Genomic DNA, 24346 nt, shown 5'->3' with positions numbered 1-24346 from the left:
CATGATTGAAAATGCTTATTCTACATTTGCGGTAAAAACGAGAAGAGTAAGCCTGCTTTGATGCCCTTATCACATTAAAAATTGTTTTACATTACTTTTGAAGGCTCTTGCTTATGCATAATTTTTTTTAATAACATATTTGAGTGGTTGCTTATAATAGATTTGGGTTATTTAAAGTTTAGGTATAAAATGATTTTTATTATAATAAGGCTTGGGGCGTAGCCTCTTTTTTTTTTTTTTTTAGCAGGAGCCAAACTTGATTATTTTTGCCCAAATATATGAAATTAACTATTTATATACTATAATTAGAAGAAAAAAACTCTAAAGAGAGGGAGGGTCGGAGCTATTATTAGCTCTCTCGTCCCTCCATCTCTAGTTGTTAAATAAAAATATGGTATCCAACATTACTTTTTATCTTATGCATCCCTATGTGGTGCAAGCTGAACCATACACGCGTATATCATAGTCCAAATTGACCTCAAATTTTGCAAGGAAGTTGCTCTAAGCTTTATTGTGGTCCGTATAGGTAAGCCCAATACAATTTTCATTCAAATTATCATAAATTTAAAAACAAATGAGAGAAAAAAAAGAAAAAAGAAAAAAAAAGAAAGATAAAGATAAAGAGTATTAAATAAAACATAAAATAGCGAAGCAAGAAATTTTGAGTTCACGGTCCACTGCCCCCAAAAGACATCCAACTGTGAATCTCATCATAGCACCCATGTCCATGAACAATTACACAATTACAAAACAACAACCAAAAAAAAAAAAAAAAAAAGAAAGAGAAAAGGAAAATGTTAGATTTACAACACCAATACAACAACTGTACAACAATCCCTCACATGAGGGTGAGTCCTACATACTGGGGTCCACCCTCATGTGAGGGATTGTTGTACAGTTGTTGTATTGGTGTTGTACAAGAATCAAATCCCAAGAGAAAAATATTGAAATTTCATAATTAGGGCTTTAATCTCAATGATGTCCGTGAGAATTTAGTTTTCATCCTATTTAATTAATACATAAATAAAACAAACTAAAAACAAAAACTTTAAAAGAATTGTTACCATATTCTTTCTTTCTTTTTTCTCTTTCTTTCTTTCTTTCTTTTTTTTTTTTTTTTTTTTTTTTTTTTTTTTGTATTTCTAAAATTTGTTCACAAATCTGACCTGACAATTTGGATACGTACGTAGTATTAATTTGGCAACTCTAACGTGACTTATACACACATGATAGCATATCAATTAGAACAATTGAAGAAATATAAACGGAATGATCTATTTGAATTTAAAGAAAACAATTTTTGTTAACTACAAAAATAAATAAATAAATTTAAGAAAAATACACTTACCGCCTCAACACTTAAACTACTATCCTATTGTCCATGCCCCCCAATATATATATATTAGTTGAGTTTTTATCCCCAAATTACCAACAATTATTAATGTTCCTTAAGATCAAGAAAACGACAAAAGTTACCTTAAAATTTTTACAATAAGACAAAAATGCTTTTATAAATTCAAAAGAGGTTGAAGCCACCCCTTGGCAAAATGATGTTCAAGAAAACTAATCAATCAGTTTCAAATAACAATTTAAGCCACTATTGGAATTTAGATAGACGTTGAATCAGGGAAAATGATGGATGGGGGACGTTTTGCCGTCCCCTAACCGTCATTTTTTAATAAAAAACTGATTTTTAATAATAATAAAAAAAAAAAAGTAATCTATAATGTGACATTATAGATTACTTTTTTATTAAAAATTATTTATTTATTAAAAATCGATGGTTGGAGGACAGCAAAACATACCCCGTGAATCATAGCTCATGAATCAGTAAGGAAGATCATTTCTAATTTCTATGCCCTATAACAGATTCCATATGTTTCACCTGAAAGATTGTTTTGTACTAAGACTGCCAAGATCAGACACTAATGCAATTTGTAGGTTCATAAAGGAGTCGTTTGAAGAACAATCAACTTATTTGCTGTGCTATCTTCGGCAATTCAATTAAGTAACGCTATAGAATACAGATCGAACATCGAAAGCAGAGCATTGATCTGAAATTGAAGTACAGATCGAGCACGTTCAAATTGCAAATGACTGTCTACATTCAGTTCGGTAAACCTTGAACACCCAGAAGCTATTCCGCATCAGATCTATTGTTTCGGTCCATAGAGACCTTTTTCCCTGTGGCAAAGCTAACTACAGTTCGTTGTCTTCTTTGCTATTTGCTACCAAGAGTTGGCACTTACATCAACTGGATGTCAATAACGTTTTTCTTCATGGTGACTTAGACAAAAAAGTATATATGAACTTGCATCTGATGTTCCATAGCAAGGGGAGTCTAAGGTTTCCAAGCTCACCAAATCTCAATATGGACTGAAAGTATGAAACAAGCATCTCGTAAGTGGTTTTCCAAATTCTCCATCACCTTCATTGATCATTGTTTTGTCCAATCAAAGGTGGAGTACTCAATATTCACAAGGCTGGAAGAATCATGTTTTATTGCCTAGGTAGTTGGTATGTTTGGCAAGTGAGGGCACATATCAGAACAGTGGGAAATTTTTTTTTGAATTAGTAAAAAGTGATAGATGTGATATTGAAATAAATTTGTTTACAAAAGTGAAAAAATGTAGTAAATTTTTTTATTTAAATAATAATAAAAAATTATTGATGTAATATAAAAAATGAAAAAAGTTAGAATGTTTTTAAGTTGATTGTATTTGAGAAATGTAAAAATTTGGAAAAAAAAAAAAAAAAAAGAGTTAGAATGCACGATTCTGCATTGTTTGTGTAACTTGCCAAACATGCCCATACGTTGATGACATAGTTATAGCAAGTAATGACTCGTTGGTAGTTTAGACCCCTGGTCTGAAAGCAGCTTGTTAATGCTCAGGCATTTTTGTTTTTGTGTTCAGGACATCACCTTCTCAAACTCTCTCAAGCAATTCTTGCATACGAGGGTCAATAAGGTAGCTGTTCTTCAATTCTGTCAACCACTCCAAAGTGAGGTAAGATATTACTCTCTGTAATCTCTCATTCCTCCTGTTTACTTCTTATTGAAAGTGCATATGCTACTTTATTATCTGGTCTCCTTTTGTATTCTACTAGTAAATCATATGTAGACATCAATAGAAATCTTCCCTTTAGTGCTTATAGCTGAAAAAAGCAATTGGTTTCTGATTTTGCATTAGAACTACACCAATACATTTTCCTGAACCATCACACTCAGTGATGAATGGTTGAGAAAAATCTTGTAGTATTAGGACTGGTGGATTTGTAATTTCCTTCTTTAGCTCTTCAAAAGCTGCTTCTACTTCCTCCTAAAGGAATGAATTCTTCTTCAACAACCGAGTCAAGGAAGCTGCAATCTTGCCATAACCAGTTACTAATTTCCTGTAATAACTAGTGAATCCTAGAAACCCCCTCAAGGCCATTCCACCACCATTGCTTTTAACTTCTTAGAACATTACTTCACTCATTCCTCTGAAATCATGTCCCAATTAATCAATTTCACAGCAATCAAATCTACACTTAATCTTTATAGCATACAGTTGATTACATCTTAGAACCTCCAATGTCAACCTTAAGCGTTGCAGGATTGTTTTACACCACTACAGGATTTCTTTTCCCAATTGTGATACATATTGGCTAGACAAATAGCTTTCAATGGAGCAAATGTCTACCAAATTTTAGCACATTACTAGTCTATCATCATTTCAATCTCTTCTAAAATAAAAATCACAATCTCTACTAAAATAAAAAGAATTCTCAAACACAAAAGTACATATAAAATTGAATAAAAAGACAATTAATTACTCTTTTTAAGATTGGCATGACTAATTATTCCTAAGTAAAAAATATATGTGGTGTTTCCGGGATTAAATGGCATTGAAATAGCCATTCATCAGGATAGCCACACTGATAAATATAGCGCCCAAGCCATTACACCGAGAGGAACTATTTATCCCCCAGAATTGGTAATGGGCGCAAGCTGAACTCATCTGTCATATTGAGCATCAAAGTGGGAAGTTCTATACAATTTAAATCCAAATTATTACCTAATTTCAAAACAAATAAAGCAAAAAAAAGAGAAGATAAAGAGTGTGAATTGATTGGGGACCAAGTGCTCAGTGGAAGGAGAAGTCGTTTATTAAATAGGCTCACGGCGAGACCTTGTAGGGTTTCGTCCACTGCCCAGAACACATCCAAGTGTTTTAATCTCATCATAGCATAAATGTCCCTCAAAATTTTTAACAATTAACAATAAATAAAAAAGAATATTGAAATTGAAAATTTAGGGCTTCAGTGTGTGTAACAATCAGATCATTGACATTGAAATCTCACTGAAATCCGCTAAGATAATTAAAAAATTATCATCATAAGCCCCCAAATTTAACTCATACACCAACCTGACAATAACAAAATTATCCAACAGATATTTAGAAGCTTATAGAAGAGAAAAAGGAAGATTGGTATGTTGGAAAAAGCCTTTTTCATTCCTCTAAATCCATTGCAAGAGAGAAATAGAAGAAGAAAAAAAATGCTTTCCCAAAAAAAAACCCCAAATTTTGATGCAATCAATAGTTCAAAACCCTAGATATTCTTGGCCTAAGAAGAACAATCAACCAAAAAGCTGAAAAGGGAATTAGAGTGATTGTGAAGAATAAGTGCTCAGACAGCCAAGGGTTTGTCAATCAGATTCAGGGTGTAAAACCCAGATCAGAAACTCTAGTCCACAATTAGCATCATCACCGCACTCTCCATTTGGAGAAAATAAACAAACAAAGCGAGAGAAACAGAGACCCAGAACTAAGAAAATCCTAGGAACAATGAGATGGAGATGTTAAAGAGGCAGAGCAAGAAGAAAGATGACGATGAGTGTGCATCTTTGTGTCGTATTTATAGGGAGTGGCAGTCGTTTGGTTGGTGTGGAAATTAGGGTTTCAGAAAGTGTTTTGGGTTAGGGTTGCCGTGTTGGGTTTTTGACTGTGGTTCGTAGCTAAAGGCGGCTGAGCCTGATTGGAGATTGATATGAGGCTCCAATGTATATGGGCTGGACCTAGAAATTAAAGGGTTGTGAACGCTACCAAACCCAGCCCATTTTAGCCCAAGTAATCACATTGCCATGTAAAAATGTGAATATACTAAGGGCAAGAGGGTCTTTGTCTTTAGGGATAATTGCACCACTAATATTTTGAATTGGTCTAAATTACAAATCACTTTCTATGATTTAAAAAGTTCATGAAAAGCCCTTGTGGTAAATTATAATTACAAAACATTCTCTAAACCCATTTTCCGTCCACCAAATTAATAGAGTCCGTTAGTGGATTACAATATAAATGATATTTAGAGGTTGTCTCACTATTGATATGACGTGACAAACTAACATATTATGTTAACTTCGTAACGGAAAATAGATTTAGAGAGTGATTTGTAATCATAGTTTGCTACAAGGACCCTCCATGAACTTTTTGTACCACAGTGAGTGATTTGTAATTTAGGCCAACTTTAGAGACCAATGGTACAATTATCCCTCGTCTTTATTGCCCAAACGATTGTCTATATGTGAATAAATTCTTAAAAAATAAAAATCAAACAAATAATTAATAATTACTCAGGGTCCTTCGGGGTTTGCAATTTCAAAAAGTAAAATTTGAAAATAACGATTTTAAGCGTTTGGCCTTTAAACCATAATTTAGCTTTTAAAATTATACGTTAAAAAAAAAACATCCTATTGCTTACGATTTGAAAACACAATTTTTTTTTTCTTTATTTTCAAATCACAATTTTTAAAAAACGTAATTCCAAACAATTCATATTTTACAATTTGATTTAAAATCTTACATTTTGTCTCCGATATCGTAATGCCAAACGCACCCTTAGAGAGCACTCACATAATATCTGCCAAATTTACGTAGAAAAACCATGGACTATTGATCAAGGATTAATGTGAGCCATCCCCAACATGTCTCACCACAAGATTTTTGTCGGCTTGGGCTGATTAATGTGTTCATCTTTTTTTCTTTATTTTTTTTCTTGGGAAAAACTAATAACGTTACAACCTCATCTTACGGTGTGGGCTTAGTATGTAACTTGACCCAATGTTTCGGGCTTAAATGTACGAGCTTATAATATTGGGCCTAATTAAGTTTAGGATTAACAAACGGAGCCCACTCAAGCCTGGTACGAGTAGTAAATTTCAATTCTTTAAGGTTGGAGTGAATACAAGGAAAATGCCACCATTTTGTAAAGTTTTAGACTATGACCATGTAAAAAAAAAATCCAAAAGAAAAAGACATTTTAATATGAACTTCACCTTATAAATAGTTGTAATAAGAGCTAGTAATTGCATTATTTGCATAATATAATTTGGTTAAAATACACAAACTGAAAGTTTTTGTGTTGAAGTAATGTTTTATTTTTATTTTTTATTTTTTAATTCCTAAGCAAATTGGAAAAGGGTTACAAAGAATAAAAAGTTGAAAAACTGTAAGCCCAGACAAGAAACTCAAAACAAAAATACAATACGAAAAATACGTATAAAAAAAAATAAAAAAAAGGAAGAAATACACATATCCCCCTCAAACTACCATTCAATTGTCAATCTACCCCCAAAATTACCAATTGTGTCAATATCCCCCCTCAAACTACCAAAAAATGTCAATGTCTCCTCCTAAGACCAACAAAAAGACAAAAATGACCATAAATTTATTTGAATAAGACAAAAATGTCCTTATAAATTCAAAAAAAAAAAAAAACTAAAACTAAATTGTTTTAAAAAAATAATAATAAAAAACTAAAAAAATTATTTTTCTAAAAAAAAAAAAGAACAAAAAAGAAAGTTTTTTTTTTTTTTTTTAAAAAAAGAAGCAAACGAAAAAATAACTGAAAATTATAAAAACATTTTTTTTAAAAAAAAACAAACGAAAAAGAAAAAAGAAAAACAAGTTTTTTATAAAATTAAAAAATGAAAAAGAATAATTTTTTTTAAAAGAAAAGCAAACGAAAAAATAACTGAAAAGTATATTTTTTTGTGTAAATTTTTGTTATTTTATATTTTTTAATAATGTTTTTTAGTTTTTTATTTTATTTTAATAATTTTATGAAGGGTATTTTTGTCATTAGGGGGGACATTGACATTTTTTAGTAGTTTAAGGAGGCATATTGACACAATTGGTAATTTGAGGGGTACATTGACAATGAGGTGGTAGTTTAAGGATGTTATATGTACTTTTTCCAAGAAAAAATGAGCCCAAAAAAAAATAATACAAGATCTTCTCCATTTCAAAAGAAATGGAAAAGAGCCGGTTAGGCAAAAAGTGAGAAGCAAAATTGTCTCAAAATTAATATTGAGACAATTTTGCCTCTCCTTTAACACAAACTAGTTCCTCTTCATTTCAAATGGAGAGGATCCTTTTCCGTTTGAGTTTAATACAACCTCAATTTAACCCCTTTTTTCACTCAAAGTCACCCCAACAAAAATAAAAACATAAAAAATAACTCCAGCTCAACTTTAATTTCCTTTGTTCAAGGCTTTGGATTTTTGCATTTCCTCTTCAAAAAGTACAAATTTGTCAAGAGAGAGAGAGAGAGAGAGAGAGAGAGAGATGATGGTTATTAGGGGTGGGCAAAACCGTGCAAAACCGCACCAACCCGCATGAACCGCCCCGCCCCTAACGGTTTTTAGGTTGATATTTGCGGGCACGGTTTGGATTTTTGCCAAACCGTGCGGGGCGCGGGTTTAGGATTTTTCCATCACCAGATCCCTGCCCTGCCCCGCCATGTCCCACACCTTATAAACATAAAACACGTAAAAAAAAAAGAACCCTAAACCCCTTGTTCGAAGAGGCGGCAACTCTGGTTGTCCCTCACGAATCACCCTTTCTTCATCTTCATTAGTAATACTAGCTTTGGATTCTTTGGCTCTGAGGATTGGAGGAGGACGGGCCTGGATGACAGCTGAGATTTGCGAAAAGATCAAAAGAAGATGAAAGGAAAAGAAGAGATGAAACTTGAAAGTTTGAAAGTTTGAAACGTGAAACACACTGAAACCTTAAGGCTGAAACTTTGAAAGGAAAAGAAAGAGACAAAGTAGTAAATGGGTAAAATATTGATTATTGAGGCTTAATTTTGAGGGGTAAAATTAAACAATAAATGGGGTGGGCTGGAAAAATCTAGAAGACTAGAAGTAGAAGCCACTTGGCAGATAGAAAGAGATTATTTTTCAAAGTGTTTGACAGCAAGTTACAGTTGTGAACAACTTAAAAATTCCAAACGTTGTGTTTGGCTATTTGATAATAAAGGGTTGCTTTGATAAATCATAAATCATTAAAATTTAAAGGGTGAAAATAAGTAAAGGCTGGCAGGCTGCAACCCACGTGGGTGATCATTAAAGGCTAGCAAATGACAAAAATGCAACTCCAAAAAAAAAAGTAAAAAACCCTTCCCATTTTTCTTCATCTTCTTCTTTTCTTCTACGCTGCATAGTGCCAGCCCGCCATAGCCTCCCTTTTTCTCCTCTCTTCACAATGCGCTGACGACTAAACTTCACCTCTTTATCTTCTTTCTTCAACGCCAACGAAGATTACCCCTTGTTCCAGAACTTCTTTCTTCAAGCCGGTATGTTTCGGCTCCGAGTCATGTGCCAATAAAATTTTCGTTGTCAGCTTTGCACTCCGATAGGGACATGGCAGTGGTTGGCACCCGCGCGCCCCCCTCGCAAACCCGCGCCCCCCCCCCCCCCCCCCCCCCCCGCCCCGCCTATACCCGCATCACACGGATTCCACTTATAACATGCGGTTCACGGGTCTAATTTGGCCAACTCGCAAGGGTGCGGGGCGGGGCCAAAAAGGGCGGAAAACCGCCCCGCCCCGCCCTGTGCACACCCCTAATGGTTATTCGATTTTTTTTTTTCTTTTTGAAATTGACGCGTGATCAGATAATGATTGATATGACCCTATTAAAAAAAAATATTTATATTAAATAATAATTATTTCAATGATTATTCCACACTAACTTCATAACTTCTCAATAAAATCTATCAATCATCCAAACATCTGTTTTTGCCTCAGAATTTGTGCACTAAATAATAGTTGAATTTTGATTTCAAACACCCAAACGTACCATAAACCTCTCAAATTAAACAATCGCTAAAGTTGAGACAATTAATTCTTGCTTACTTTATTCATCAAACCAATGAGTTTATATGTAGGATGGATCCGGCTTCCATTCGGTAGTCATGGGTGCTGTAGTGGAAAACGATACTTAAAAAAAAATTTGCAAAACTTAAACTTAATAATAAAAAAATTTATTAAAACTTAAAAATTATAAAAATAATAATAATTAAAAACCAAAAATATAAAAACCTAAAAAAAAAAAGGGGTGGCCGGCCACCCCATTATTGACGAAGGGGGTGGCTCCAGCCACCCCCTTAGCCGATCTAGGGGGGATTGTCCACCCCAGTCGGCTTTGGGGGTGGTCCGGCCACCCCCCCCCCCCCAAAAAAAAAGTTAGGGTTTTGGAGGGTGGCCGGACCACCTCCAAAAGGCCTTGGGGGTGGCTCGACCACCCTCTGATCAGCCGTATGGGGTGGTTGAAACCACCCCCATGCCTTTAAGGGTGGTCCGGCCACCCCCAAAACCCAAACCTTTTTTTGTTTTTTGTTTTTTGACCTTTTGGAAGTGGTTGGACCACCCCCAAGGGCTTGAGAGTGGTTTCAACCTCCCCATACGGTCGATATGGGGTGGCTCAAGGCCTTTGGGGGTGGTCCGGCCACCCCCCAAAACCCTAACCTTTTTTTTTTTTGGCCTTTTGGGGGTGGCCGAACCACCCCCAAAGCCAGCCACCCCCTTGGGCAACGCCAGCCACCCTTTTCATTTTTTTAGGTTTTTATATTTTTTGTTTTTAAATATTATTATTATTTTTATAATTTTTAAGTTTTAATAATTTTTTTCTTATTAAGTTTAAGTTTTGCAAATTTTTTTTAAGTGGAAAACAATACAGTTTTGTGTAAAACGGTACTGTTTTTCACTATAGCACCCTTGCGGTAGTTTAAACTACCGCATGGAAGCCGGATCCATGTAGGATTACAAAAAAATGTGATAAAGATAAATTACTCTTAAATGATTAACTATCACTAACACTTAACAACTACTAGTAAAGATAATGATAAATCGTATAACAAACACTTACTAATAAAGATAATGTTAAAAGATAACAAAATACAAATTATATACTAAGGAGATAATTCTCTTATTCACCTAATGCTTCATCTCTTAGAGATTTGATACATTTTATAACTGTTATATAATTCCAAGTCTCCAACAATTTTATTTTATTTTATTTTTAAATCAACCATTGGATATGTAGGACCCACATGTAGGATAATAGATCTAATGGCTAGTCTCTTTTTTTTTTTTTTAAAAAAAAAAATTGTTAGAGTTGTAAAAGAGTTATATAAAAGTTGTAACCGTATGTATATATATATATATATATATATATATATATATATATATAAAGCCACGTAACAGAAAATCAAGCTCAGAGAGGTGCAATATTCTTGAACTAAATAATAGAAGGATTTGAACTTATTGGTGCTGTAAAATCTGGCAATTGAAAAGTAAGTGTGTTAGTGTTGTTTCTTATGTCAAATATTAATTATTTATTTCAAAAGTTTAAGCCGAGAGGAAATGTTTGATTTAATTATTTAATTAATATTTTAACACTCTTTCTTGCCTTCTCCTGTGTAAGCTCAAACTCCAATATGTAAAATATTTAATTGAAATACGAGGTGAATGATAGAAAATGCTTAATTGATTTAATTGATATTCCAATTTTCTTCTGGGTGTATAGGCTCAAATTTTTTCTTAATAAGTGTTGGTATAATTTCCGGTACGGTGACGTGTTGCCTTGTGATTCGTTGTCTTCCTTGATCTTCGCTCTCCTCGTAATCTGCAAAATAATAAACGGCTCGTCGGCTCGTGGGGGTGCCGACCATACCCCCACTCCGATGCCTAAGTCAGTTCAAACTATTTATTTTCTGGAGAGTATCAATAATCTCAGAGATTAGAAAATCTGCCTGTGAAAAATACCTGACGTAGTAGTCTTATTTATAGACTCACAGTTCACAATTATGAAACTACTGGAGTGCTTGAAGCATAATCTAATTAGGAGTCCGAATCCTAGATCACATAGTCTTTAATTTTATCTTCATAGAATTCAAATTGGGTAGTAGAGTCCAAACTGGATATGACACTCTCTTTAGCTAATGTCATTCTATTAGGTACCTTATCCCATATTTGATGGGATAGAAGTCTATCTTGATATATTTGGAATATGCGACTTTTTGGAAATAATGGATGGTCTTGTACTTAAGTCTAATCTGGCCGGGTCAACCCGATGGGCTCAGCCCCCGATACTACCTTAGGCCCAGGTGTCTTTGGAGCTGATTATTTCTCCAACACAAGATCAATATATGAAATATTTAATTCAAATGAAATGTGATCAATGATGAAAACAATATTTAAATTTTTGTTTTGATACTTTAATTTACTACTTATCTTAAAAGTTTTAATTTAATCATTTAATTAATATTTTAACACTATTAACATTTATTGTGTAGATATGATAGCTCTTTTGTTTGGTAGCTCGTGATGCTACTTCAATAGTAACAAATTGTTCAACATAAATTATATATATTAGCCTGAATCAAGATGACATAATGATTTAGTGGGGAATCTGGGGATATATATATATATATATATATATATATATATATATATATAGAAACTTTTATTTCAGATTGGTGGACCATTTTGGGAGGCTGCAGCTGGGGATGACGAGATGGGAGAGTGTTGATTGTGTCGAGGACTATACAGATAGACCAGATCCTACTTCCAACATAACGACGACACTAGAAAACGGAGCTGTGATTTAACGATTAGAGACAACTTCATTTGAGGGTGCTGAATATATATATATATTTTTTTAAAGAAAATATTTAAATTTAAGAAATTTATTTTTTGGAAAGTTTCAATTAAAGGTTATCCGTTAGAATTTTTCGTTAAATCCTATCAAACTTTTCGAAATACCCGAAAAAAAATTGCTAATATTTAGGAGTTCGTTAGAATTTAATGACGGTACATATTTACAAAAATATTCATGCCTAAATCTTTAAAAATTTTATAATTTTTTTAAGAAAAACAAATACAGTGGTATTTTAAGAATTTTTATAGGATTTAACGGTAAATCCTAATGAATGACCCCTTAGCTAATTGAGACTTTTCAAAAAATAAATATCCTAAATTGAAATATTTTTAAGTTCAAGTACATTCTCTCACAAAAGGTGAAAGTTCGGTACCATTGATGTTATCCCTGACATTTATTTTGTATTACAAATTAATTTGTTACAAAATTCTAAGTTGTGGTCTTTTTGTCAATATGATCATATATACCATTGTAACTGCCGCTGATTTGCTACGCCTAATCATTATATATAGAGAGAGACTAGAGAGAGAGAGAGAGAGGACAAGAGCATTGTTATGTAGCTAGTTACCGTTAACTTGTGCTTTGAAGCTTCTTTTAATTAACAACTTTGTGATGCTTTTGGAGAATCACACATCGTTTAGACTACGTACGTACGTTGTATCTTCTAAAAGACAACGTACGTTTTGCGTAGATGAGTGAAACGTTACGGTGAGACCATCTTGGTTTGGTTAAATTGGTTTGATGTGAGAGCCCCAAATACAAAATCAACATGCAGAACCATAAGAGTCATCAAACTGAAAGTATTATATATTTTATGGGTCCAAATCAGAAAATTTTATCAGGCACGGTGATGAGGAAATTAATGCAGATTAGTATGCAAATTCCTAGCCTCTATAAAGATCTTAGGGGCAGCTGTGGAGTTGGTGTGCCACTCATTCCTTCAATTTATCAAATATTAGCTGAAAGCAGTGATTAATATGAGTTCCATGGGGTTCGTTAGCCAGTGCTTTTGTTTGGTTGTGATGGTCACATTGGGAGCTTTGGCTTCTCAATTAGCTGCGGCTCGCAGCCTCCAAGATGCATCAATGCGTGAGAGGCACGAGGAGTGGATGGCGAGCTATGGACGTGTGTATAAGGACATTAATGAGAAGCAGGAACGCTACAAGATATTCGAGGAAAATGTGGCGCTTATTGAATCTTCTAACAGAGATCCAAACAAACCTTACAAGCTGAGTGTTAACCAATTTGCAGATCTCACGAATGAAGAGTTCAAAGCCTCCCGGAATAGATTCAAGGGCCATATTTGTTCCACAAAGTCCTCTTCTTTCAAATATGGAAATGTCTCCGCAGTTCCGTCTACAATGGACTGGAGAATGAAAGGAGCCGTGACACCTGTCAAGGACCAAGGACAATGCGGTAAGTGTATATATATATATATATCAATATTTCTTTTTAATTAATTAGCAAACACTAGTTACTAGCTGTTAGCGTAAACAAACTTATTATGCTAAATAAATACGCATCGAAATAAAAGAAAGGTTTAGAGTTACTTTTAGCCATCTTTGTTCAAGTGTTTCCAACTACTTTTGAAAAACAAAATAATAAGATGTATTTTTTGACCAATGCTTACTGAATGTCATACTGATGGAGTATGCATGCTATTTATTTATAGGTTAGGTCAAGGACCTTCAAAATTGGTATACATTGTAATTGTTCATCTCATCAAGAAATAATTAATTAATTAAATTGATTTGATATCAATTTACAAAGTAATGCCGATGCCAATTAATTTGATTTGATTCCATTAGGTAATTTAATACAATTAAATTATCATATTATATGCTATCTATTATTAAATATAATAAATCATATATACATGTTGGCATATAGGCCATATTAGAAGACAAAATCTTACACTAGCTAGATGGACAAAATGTGATCTAGATGATTTAACTCTATATAATTATTATTTGTCAAACACTGTAGGTTGTTGCTGGTCATTTTCAGCAGTAGCAGCGACGGAAGGTATTACCAAGCTAACAACTGGTAAATTAATCTCTTTATCCGAGCAAGAGCTGGTTGACTGTGACACCAGTGGCGTGGACCAAGGCTGTGAAGGAGGTTTGATGGACAACGCCTTCACATTCATCCAACATAATCACGGCCTCGCATCAGAAGCTAACTATCCTTACAAGGGTGTTGACGGAACCTGCAACACTAAAAAACAAGCCATCCATGCGGCTGAGATAAACGGCTTTGAAGATGTGCCTGCCAACAATGAAGAGGCCCTTCTCAACGCTGTTGCTCACCAGCCGGTTTCTGTTGCCATTGATGCCGGGGGGTATGACTTTCAATTCTATTCAAAGGGTGTCTTTATCGGTGCCTGTGGCACGCAATTGGACCATGGAGTTACTGCTGTTGGGTACGGGACTAGCGACGATGGGACTAAATATTGGCTGGTGAAGAACTCGTGGGGCACACAATGGGGCGAAGAAGGGTACATACGGATGCAAAGAGATGTTGATGCAAAGGAAGGCCTCTGTGGCATAGCTATGAAAGCCTCTTACCCCACTGCATAAAGTGAATCTGAATTAATCAGAACAAATTGTCACATTTACTATGTAATATAATACGCATGTGTCTGCTTGTTTAATTCTCATCTTCCTCCAACGTTCTTAGTCTTGATTAATTTATATAATCGTGACAGGTACCTGTGTATTTCTCATTTATACCAGAAATATTATTGAGAAAGTAAAAATATTAGTCATGTTAATATCAGATCTGCGTCCATGACCAAAAAATAATGGAAAATAGCAATGCAAGAAACTCTCCTTGCCAAAAAACGACGGAAAGTAGCAATACATTCTTCTTCTCTTCCTCTTCGTCTGGTTGAGCAGTTTCTTGGCCTTTTCCTTACCATGAGAACAACTTCTGATTTCTCAGGTTTCAATCTCTCTTTATCTTGAACACATATAATCAAGAGTTGGTTTATTGACTAATTAGACCTTACCTCTGATATCATGTTAAATAATTATTTGTCCCAAAAATTTAAGTTTATAGGAAGAGATAAATTTAATCACTTAACCACACTTTAACAGACTTCAACTGTAACTAAATGATAATCTTCGATTGTAACTTAGATTTTTAAGCTTTTGGGTTAAATACAAAAAAAGCCCCCCAAACTACCACCCGTTCTCCGGATGGCCCCCCGAACTACCAGTGCTTGCAGTCCGACTCCTCAAACTACCATTTGCTTATTTTTTGGCCCCATCCGTCACTTTGTGCCGTCTAAATAGATGAAAATCGAGTCATGTGCACAACACATGACTTTTTTAGCTCAAAAACTCAAAAATACCCATCTTCCTAACGCTGAAATTCTCATCATGCCCTTCGAAACAAGACAGCAAATTATTGAAATAAATAGACAAAATAAATATAGTTATTACGATAATGCCATTCGGTAATAACCTATGCGATTTGGGCATGTTTTACTTTGGTTTTTTTCTAGTGTTCACGATCGTGGAGAGCTTCAGAGTGTGCCGACTGTGTGGACTGTGCCGAAGGAGGGTGGAGAGCTTTAGAGTCATCCGGGGTCAGCGTGAAGGCCAGCAGCCACTAGGTCATGGACAACATGGCCTCAAGACTGATAGGTATGGTGTCACCACTGGGTTTGGTGCTACTTCCCATTGGCGAACCAAACAAGGCACTGCTCTTCAAATGGAGCTCATTAGGTATGCTTGGAGCCTTGCTTGGACATGATAGCCGTTAAATTCAGATCGCTGTCGTTGGTGCTTCAGCTTCTGCTGACATTAAAACTTGACCATTGTTTTCATTTGCAAATTCTTAGTTCAATGTGTAATGTATGAGATATAAATTACGAAGGTAATCTCTTGAAGCAAGACGGTAGATGAGATTTACCAGTATAAGTCTCCTAGGGATAAACGATCCCATTGTCGTCAAAGTCAAAAAAAAGCTGCATGCTGCTGAAGAACACTCATGTTATAGTGTTTATGGCCAGGTGTTCTAGTTGGATAGTATGTATCAAGAGCAACCAATGCTCTGGCCAGAACTATTTTCCATACATACCATAATGTACGTACCATTTGAAATGTAAAACATTAGCTCTTTTATCTTTCAAAGATAGCTCTACCCAAAAAGAAGATAAATATGATGATATGATTAATTAGAGTTCATTTTGGTGTGGTGGAAGACTAAAAAAAAAAAAGGAGGACATGCAGTAAGAAAAGAAGTCACAAAGCTTACATGGCTTTGGAAGTGAGACTTCCAAGTCATCTCGGTTTTCTTTCTTTTCTCTCTTCTTTCTTGTGGCTTGCTTTGTTATAAGTAGCCTTACATATAAACAAATTTTGGTGGTACCTGCTGGTGTCGAAGTGGCATAGGGAGAGGTGGACACAACCGCAAACAAACAAGGCCCACCTATGTTGCGGTGGCAAGAGCGCAAAATGCCACCTATTCTATGTAAGAAACAGTTGTGGCAAGCCTTGAGAATTGCATGCAACACAAGGGAAATAGAAAACAACATGAGGGATCATAGGGAATGAAGCTCTGTTTTTAAGCATGAAAACAGAGGTGAACAGAGTAGTAGGGTGCAAAGTGCAAAGGTCTCAAAATGTGAAAGACTACTCTAAATCTTGTTAAATTTAGATTCACCTTTCTATAGGGCTTTGCATGAACGTGAAAAGCAGCAGCGTATGTCATGGGCAAGTAGATTTCTTATTTTTTCGTCACACTTGTTTACAACCACAAGAAAAAAAATACGACATATCAGCTATTGTAAATACATTCTAGGTTTAACAATCCATCGGCATTTTCGGGTAATCAATACCTATGTGGGAAGCCATTGAATCGAAATTGTAATAGTATGGTGGAGAAGAATAGGAGGAAAAGGCTGATTCTGTTGATTGTTGTGGCTGCTTGAGTAATGATCACTTTTGGACGGTTGATTTAGTTGAAGATTTGAGTGGTGGTGCGGAGAAGAGGCTAGAAGAAGGAAATGAAGGAAGATGCAGGAAAGCACTAGAAGCAACTAGAGTAAACTGATAGTGCGCACATGGATTGATGAGTGTTTAGTGCACTAGTATTTGAGTTAGGCTTAAACGTGTAAGTACACGTGTTGTTCTGTTAGCTATAATTCTGGTATGCAGTTAGTAGTATCCATTTCTTTTGGGAGCTTGGGTTGGGCTCGAATCAACGTAACCTAACGTCTTCTTCTTCAATAACAAACGTATTATCCATTTCCATTCTCCATTCTTCCATTTTATCAATTCTTTCCACCATTTCCTTTCGTTCATTATCAGAAAAGCTACTTAGAAAATAAAGAACACTACAGCTTGTGGGGCTTGCCTACTAGCATTGTGTTGTTGTTTCTACATTTTCAGCTTCTTGAGGTGGCGCAAGAGGCTCAAGGAAAGAGCGTCTGGGGAGAAGAAAAGGAGTCCAGGACGAACAAGTGCATGAGCAAGTGGAGGCCGTGGAAATAGCACAGATAATGGGGGTCCGAAGCTTGTAATGATCAACAACAAAATCACACTGGCGGAGACAATTGAGGCAACTAGGCAGTTCGATGAAGAGAACGTGCTGAGCAGGACACAGTATGGGTTGTCTTCAAGGCCAGCTACAGTGATGGAATGGTGCTCTCAATTAGGAGACTCCCAGATGGGGCACTGGACGAGAACATGTTCAGAAAAGAAGCAGAGTCTCTAGGAAAAGTGACCTCAAGACCAAGAAAGTATAAGCATAAAATCACTACTTGTCCTAAAAGCTTAAGCTGATAGGAAGAGGTAAATTTAATCACTTAATCAATACTTTAATACTCCCCCTCACTTGTGGGCTGAAACTTCCTTTTAATAGGTGTTGTCAAACACGTAGAATATTTAATTGAAATAAGAGGTAAATGATGGAGTCAAGGTTCGAACTTAGGACCTTTGACTCTGACACCATGAAGAAAGAAATTGTGGAGAGAAATTTTGTATATTTCTATGTGTCTAAACTGTACAATAGAGGGCCTATTTATATGCGAAGGAGGCCAAACAATAATGGAAAGACAATAAATATAAAGAATCAAATCAGAATAAGCATAAAATCATAGTATTCTAACATTTTCAACCAAAATTTGCGATGAACCCAAACACATTAAACAGAGATAAACTAGAACAAGCACAATTGTGCTGGAAGAATCATAGATCAAGCATTTTAACAAAGAAGAGAAGAAAAAACTCTGAAGCCATGCGTACGTGCACCTGAAAACGAAAACCCTGCTTCCTTCTCTTAACCTCTAGGTACCTAACAATATTAAAAACAAAATGGCAAAGGGATTAGAAGAGATGAAGAGAAAAAGAGAAGAATTAAAGGGGTGGGGGAGGAAGAAAAAATGAAGGCAAAAGGAAAGTAAAAAGGGGGGAAAAGAAAAGAAAGAAAGAAATGGGAGGCAGTTGGTGGGCATAATGCCGAGGAGATTTAGTGACGTGTCTCATTAACACACCACAATATAGTGAAGTGTCATATTAACATGTCGCAATTTAGAGGCTTGTCAAATTTGACACCTCACTAATTTAGTGACGTGTCAAATTTGAAACGTCACTAAAAATTTAAATTTCAAATATTAGTTTTAAAAAATTTATATCGACTTAATATTTAGTGACGTGTCAAATTTGAAACGTCACTAAAAATTTAAATTTCAAATATTAGTTTTAAAAAATTTATATCGACTTAATATTTAGTGACGTGTCAAATTTGAAACATCATTAAAAATTTAAATTTCAAATATCTTTTTTATTTTAAAATTATATCGACTTAACATTTAATGAGATGTCAAATTTGACATGTCATTACTTAGTGACATGTTAATCTTGGCAGGCCACTAAATTGTGGCGTGTCAATGACACATTACTAAATTGTGACTTGTCAATAAGATGTGTCACAAATCTAGTGGCGTGTCAGATTTAACACGCTACTAATTATTTTAGTGAGGTGTTACTTTTTAACACGTCTCAAATTAGTGACATGTCAAAAAATACATTACTGTTAACACGTCACTAATTGCAGAGTTCTTTGTAGTGAGTAGGGGTCCAGATCCTTTTTCTCAGCGCTGACATGAGAGGTTTGAGGAAAATAGACAAGCAAATAAGAAAATATTAAAGAATATATATATATATATATATATATATATATATATATATATATATATATATATCTTATTGTTTTAAGGCCAATCAAGCACATATTTCATTTGCATGCGCTATCAACCAGTACTCCCCCCCATCTCTCATGCATGCTAGCGAACTAACTAGCAAGAATGCAGCATACGTGAACTTTTTCAAAATTGTTCAAATTCTACGTGTTAAAGCCTAAAAGCTCTCTCTTTCTCCTTATAGTACTCTGAGAGTGGAAAATGGGCAAAGGCAAATTAAACCAATCATGTCTTTGAAGATGAAGGTGGTGGTGGAGAACTTGACAGGAACTCTGTTCTACATCCAAGTGGGAAATGATGCCACGCTCGCTGATCTAAAGAGGGAAATCGAGGCCCAGCAGAAGCTCCCTTATGACCGTTTGATCCTCATCCTTGACAAGGATTGTCTTAGCCCTCTGATGACTGATGGTGGAGATGGGGTTTCACTGATGGATTGTGGGGTCCAAGATGGGTCCCATATTTACCTCTTTTTCAATCCCCTCGATGATGGGTCCTCCCATCATTTCGTCTTCACTTCCCCTGATTCTCTCTTGGGATAGACCCACCTCCCTTGCCAAACAAAATGGAACAAGGAAATGGAAATTGCCTAATTTGTTTGCTTCTTCTCCATTTTTATTTTTTTTAATCTTGATTATATAGATAACAATGGCTTGTCAGTACGAAGAGAGTGGAGTGTAACAGAACCATTAGTTACAAGAACATATAAGCTGAAAAGACTAGTTACAATGACCGGTTTCTTCCTTTATTTATTTATTTTTTCCCTAACATAGAATACTAGGATTGGAACGGGATTCGCTGCTATTTGTTGACCGAATTGCAGCCTGTATGAGAATCAAATGAGAGAGACCCTCAATAGAGCCTACCTACCCAAGCAACTTAAGGTGCGAGGCTCACTTGCTCGAATGAGTAGACCTATTAGAGGCCTCTGTCAATTGCAGAAAATTCTGGTTCACTATGATTTCTTTTTTCAATCTCTTTCTTAATGGTAATTTAATAAAAATATAATACAAGACCTATTTCCATCTTTAATTCTTGATTGTAATTTAATAAAAACATAGCTGGCTGCATTAAGCAAGCTAGAAGAAGTTTGCACCACTAGACTCAGCCAACTTGATGGAGGCTCATCCCTTAGAAGATTCATCGTCTTGAGGAACACGATTATTTCAGAAAATTCGCGTATTCCGTACTAGGTTAGATGGCGAAAGTCTTCTTCTAACTCTATCCCAAAACAGAAAAGTGACATTCTTTTGATGGGTGTACCATCAACTATATGAATTTTCTCTTTTAGGCTACACACAGTTTCTGCTGTGTCTACCTCCATGTTAAACTGCCTGCCTGAACATTTCACAGTAATTTGGATTCTTCTACAATGGTTTAATGGAGGTAACATAAGCATGGATTTGATAGTGAGGTCAATTTTTGTACATTCAATGACAATTGGATAGTCTTCCATGTTAAGTCCATCCACCAACTCCCATCCAGACACTGAGAGAGTTTGTGAAGCCACAGGGATACCAAAGAGTTGTTCTATCTTTCTTTTCATATCAAGAACTGGCTCATTAAATTAATCATTGTTCTATCTTTCTTTTAAATTAATCATTGTTAAATTAATGATTAATTTAATAAAGTAAATTCTTGATTATCTTTTTTTAAAATAAATTTAACAATGATTAATTTAAAATGGTTAATTGAGAGAGTGATAGATCTTGGAATCAGCATTTTGTAAAGAATCATACACAAATTGTCAAATTTATGACTTCATTCATGCTAAATGGCGTGAAAACGTTGTTCTTAAGGCCCGGAGCTCCTCCACATGTGACTCTGCTATACATATATAAGTTAACAAATTAAAGCCAGGGTTTACTTTAGAAAAATGCTATAAAGGAAGGTGTTTATTCTTTTACAATTTTTTATTTTCTCAAAGTTCACGGGCTTTTAAAATTACTGTTGAATCAAAATATAATAGTTATTTACTTCTTTTCAATCCCCTTGATGATGGGTCCTCCCATCATTTCGTCTTCACTTCGCCTGATTCTCTCTCCGGGTAGACCCACTTCCCTTGCCAAACAAAAATGGAAGAAGGAAATGGAAATTGCCTAATTTGTTTGCTGCTTCTCCTTTTTTTTTTCTTTTTTTTTTAATTAAAAAAAAATCTTGATTATATGGATAACAATGGCTTGTCAGTACGAAGAGAGTGGAGTGTAACAGAACCATTAGTTACAAGAACATATAAGCTAAAAAGACTAGTTAAAATGACCGGTTTCTTTCTTTATTTTTATTTGTTTTCCCTAACATAGAATACTAGGATTGGATTGGGATTCGCTGCTATTTGTTGACCGAATTGCAGCCTGTACGAGCATCAAATGAGAAAGACCCTCGATAGGGCCTACCTACCTAGGCAACTGAAGGTGCGAGGCTCACTTGCTTGAACGGATAGACCTATCAAAGGCTTCTCTTAATTGCAGAGAATTCCGGTTCACTATGATTCAGTTTGTGTTACTAATTATCTCTCTTTCAATCTCCTACTTAATTGTAATTTAATAAAAATATAATACAAGACCTATTTCCATCTTTAATTCTTGATTATTGATACTCCTTAATTAGTCTTTATCCTGGTTTACATCTCAAATATTTCCACTTCGACTAATAGTCCCTTTAAACACATAGAGAGGGTCCCCATTTTCAACACCATGCCCTCGGAGGCTGCAATTGTCACGCATGATCCTCTGCTTGTGTATGAACAAATAATCATCAATGGGAAGTATTTTTCTGCTCAATAACAACTGCCTCAAGTCATTAACAGTGCATGAGTCCTTCATTTCCAAAGGAATGCTGGCTGCATTAAGCAAGCTAGAAGAAGTTTGCACCACTAGACTCAGTAAACTTGATTAAGGCTCATCCCTTAGACGATTCATCGTCTTGAGGAACACGATTATTTCAGAAAATTCGCACATTCCGTACTCAGTTAGATGGCGAAAGTCTTCTTCTAACTCTATCTCAAAACAGAAAAGTGACATTCTTACCATCCACTATATGAATTTTCTCTTTTAGGCTACGCACAGTTTCTGCTGTGTCTACCTCCATGTTAAACTGCCTGCCTGAAAATTTCACAGTAATTTGGATTCTTCTACAATGGTTTAATGGAGGTAACATAAGGATGGATTTGATAGTGAGGTCAATGTTTGTACCTTCAGTGACAATTGGATAGTCTTCCATGTCAAGTCTATCCACCAACTCCCATCCAGACACTGAGAGAGTTTGTGAAGCCACATGGATACCAAAGAGTTGTTCTATCTTTCTTTTGATATCAAGAACTCGCTCTTGGAGACCCACTTCTATGACAAATTTGCGTGTTCCTGTAACAATGATTACCTTCATTGTGTCACTGAGATGAAGCCTACTTAATTACTATGTCTGTGGGAATCACAAAGAAAAGAAGAACTAAGACTAGACTACTGTTTTAGGGAAAGTTATCTCTATATGAAGGGATTTTTAACTTTTAGAGTCATGTCAGAAGATTAAGTGTTTCCCATGATTTGTATGTTAAATTCATTCTGATAGCATTATTGTTTGCCCTCACCCTGATTTCATGCAGAATCCACTTGCAAAATTAGCAGCAAAACTTCTCTCTCTCTCTCTCTCACACACACACACACACACACACACAAACACAAACACATATAGTGCTTACACCAGGCACGCAGGGGCGAAACTAGGTTTTGTTGTGTGGGGGGACGGTACTATGATCTTCACAAAGAGAATGAGGCACAAACGTTTGACGTTTCGTCTTCATCAGCGTAATTCAAGTCCGGTTGGGGCATGTCGTGTGGGGAACTGGTTCAACCGCAAAGGCGGGGGATGTGCTCGCAAGTTAACTGCAGTGCGAGAGGTTCATGGTGAATCGTCGTTCATCGTTCTCTCTCTCACACCGTTTCTTGCTCGTTTGGTTCTTTGAGATGGGTTTAGATAGAAAGTTTAAGATTTGAAAAGTAAAAGAGGAAAATTGGAAAATAAATGTCATAGCCATTAATTCACTGCTTTGCTCCTTCTTGGTCAGTGTGAAAAAAAAAATAAGTAAAAAAAAAATAATAATAAAAAAAAATAAAAAAAAGGTGTGAAATCCCAAATCAAATCAAATTACAAGTCCCACCCTTTCACTTGTAATAAACTTACATTTCATTTTAACTATTTAATACTCTTTGCCTTGAAAAAAATCAAACCACGCCCATGTTTTCAGTTCAAAATGAAAAAGGATACGACATCTTTTGTTTTTTTCATTTCCAAAAGCCTGCCTTTCAGTCTGTTCCAATGTTTCCTGTGAAGGGGGCCGAATACATAAATATTGCAAACCTTCCATGTCAAAATGCTATCTAAATAAAATTATTAAAAAAAAACTGGGGGGACGAATACCCTCTACCTACGTCCACCCCTGCAGGCACGCATATGTGCGACAAGAATTTAGGACGTTTGCCCTGATTTAAGTCGTCAAATGTCACAGCTTAAACTAATAAGAAACTATAAATTTAATTATTTAATTATTATTCTAACAAAACTGGACTGCAATTTTAGTCCATACAACCGGCTACCAAAGCCCAAGTGGCCAAGTGGGAGGCAACTTGTTTAAAGATACTATGGCAGTTGTCTTATTAAGCTTTGAAGATAAATTTGGAGCTGTTTATGGGAATTTCAGGATTTAAAAACAGATGCTTATCAGGTTTGATTTCAGTTTGTAGGCAATTATATGGCCCACAATCATTAACGGTGGTATGCTTGACATTGCTTCAGCCTTTGGCGTGTTGTAAATGAAGTATATTTCTCCAAAACAATCACAAACATGTCCCCATGATAACATGTCATTGCCAACCAAGCAATGAAATAGGGTTGGGAAGGTTGGAAAGATCCCCCTGTTTAGATTAGCTTCCTCTTCCCTTGTTTGCGTTTGCTTAAAAAATTAAAAAAAGAAAATTAAAAAAAAATCAATAAATAAAAAGTAGGGTGGGGAATGAGGACACCCTTAGATGCTAGCTAGCTCTGGAGTATTTGCATAAATAACCACCATGCCAACATGTCCCCATGTGACTTGCCTTCCCAACGAGGGCATGTCATTGCCAACCAAGCAATGAAGAAGGGTTGTGAATGGCCTTGTAATTT

General features: G+C 35.4%; 1 protein-coding gene, 4 non-coding genes and 2 pseudogenes across 5 annotated transcripts; 1 reads left to right on the top strand and 6 right to left on the bottom strand.

Moving 5' to 3' along the window:
* Window positions 1–3855: 3855 nt before the first annotated feature.
* LOC133862146 (small nucleolar RNA snoR80) lies at window positions 3856–3979 on the bottom strand. The gene has a single exon (XR_009899167.1). It is a non-coding gene; the product is annotated as a small nucleolar RNA snoR80 (small nucleolar RNA).
* Window positions 3980–4122: 143 nt separating this feature from the next.
* On the bottom strand, window positions 4123–4233 carry LOC133862140 (small nucleolar RNA Z152/R70/R12). Its single transcript, XR_009899161.1, has one exon. It is a non-coding gene; the product is annotated as a small nucleolar RNA Z152/R70/R12 (small nucleolar RNA).
* Window positions 4234–4297: 64 nt separating this feature from the next.
* Window positions 4298–4386, bottom strand: LOC133862139 (small nucleolar RNA R11/Z151). The gene has a single exon (XR_009899160.1). It is a non-coding gene; the product is annotated as a small nucleolar RNA R11/Z151 (small nucleolar RNA).
* Window positions 4387–4663: 277 nt separating this feature from the next.
* On the bottom strand, window positions 4664–4761 carry LOC133862137 (small nucleolar RNA Z157/R69/R10). The gene has a single exon (XR_009899158.1). It is a non-coding gene; the product is annotated as a small nucleolar RNA Z157/R69/R10 (small nucleolar RNA).
* An 8143-nt stretch (window positions 4762–12904) lies between these two features.
* Window positions 12905–14763, top strand: LOC133860708 (senescence-specific cysteine protease SAG39-like). Its single transcript, XM_062296287.1, has 2 exons — window positions 12905–13401; window positions 13972–14763. Exons 1-2 carry the CDS (start codon window positions 12963–12965, stop codon window positions 14562–14564), a joined length of 1032 nt encoding a protein of 343 aa, XP_062152271.1. The 5' UTR covers window positions 12905–12962; the 3' UTR covers window positions 14565–14763.
* Window positions 14764–20174: 5411 nt separating this feature from the next.
* On the bottom strand, window positions 20175–21765 carry LOC133859621 (uncharacterized; annotated as a pseudogene).
* Window positions 21766–21819: 54 nt separating this feature from the next.
* LOC133859617 (uncharacterized) lies at window positions 21820–22573 on the bottom strand (annotated as a pseudogene).
* Window positions 22574–24346: the final 1773 nt, after the last annotated feature.

Source organism: Alnus glutinosa, chromosome 2 (assembly GCF_958979055.1).
Source record: "Alnus glutinosa chromosome 2, dhAlnGlut1.1, whole genome shotgun sequence".
In the NCBI taxonomy this organism is placed as follows: Eukaryota; Viridiplantae; Streptophyta; class Magnoliopsida; order Fagales; family Betulaceae; genus Alnus; species Alnus glutinosa.
The sequence above is the reverse complement of the archived record's forward strand: the minus strand, read 5'-3'. Positions and strand labels throughout refer to the sequence as shown.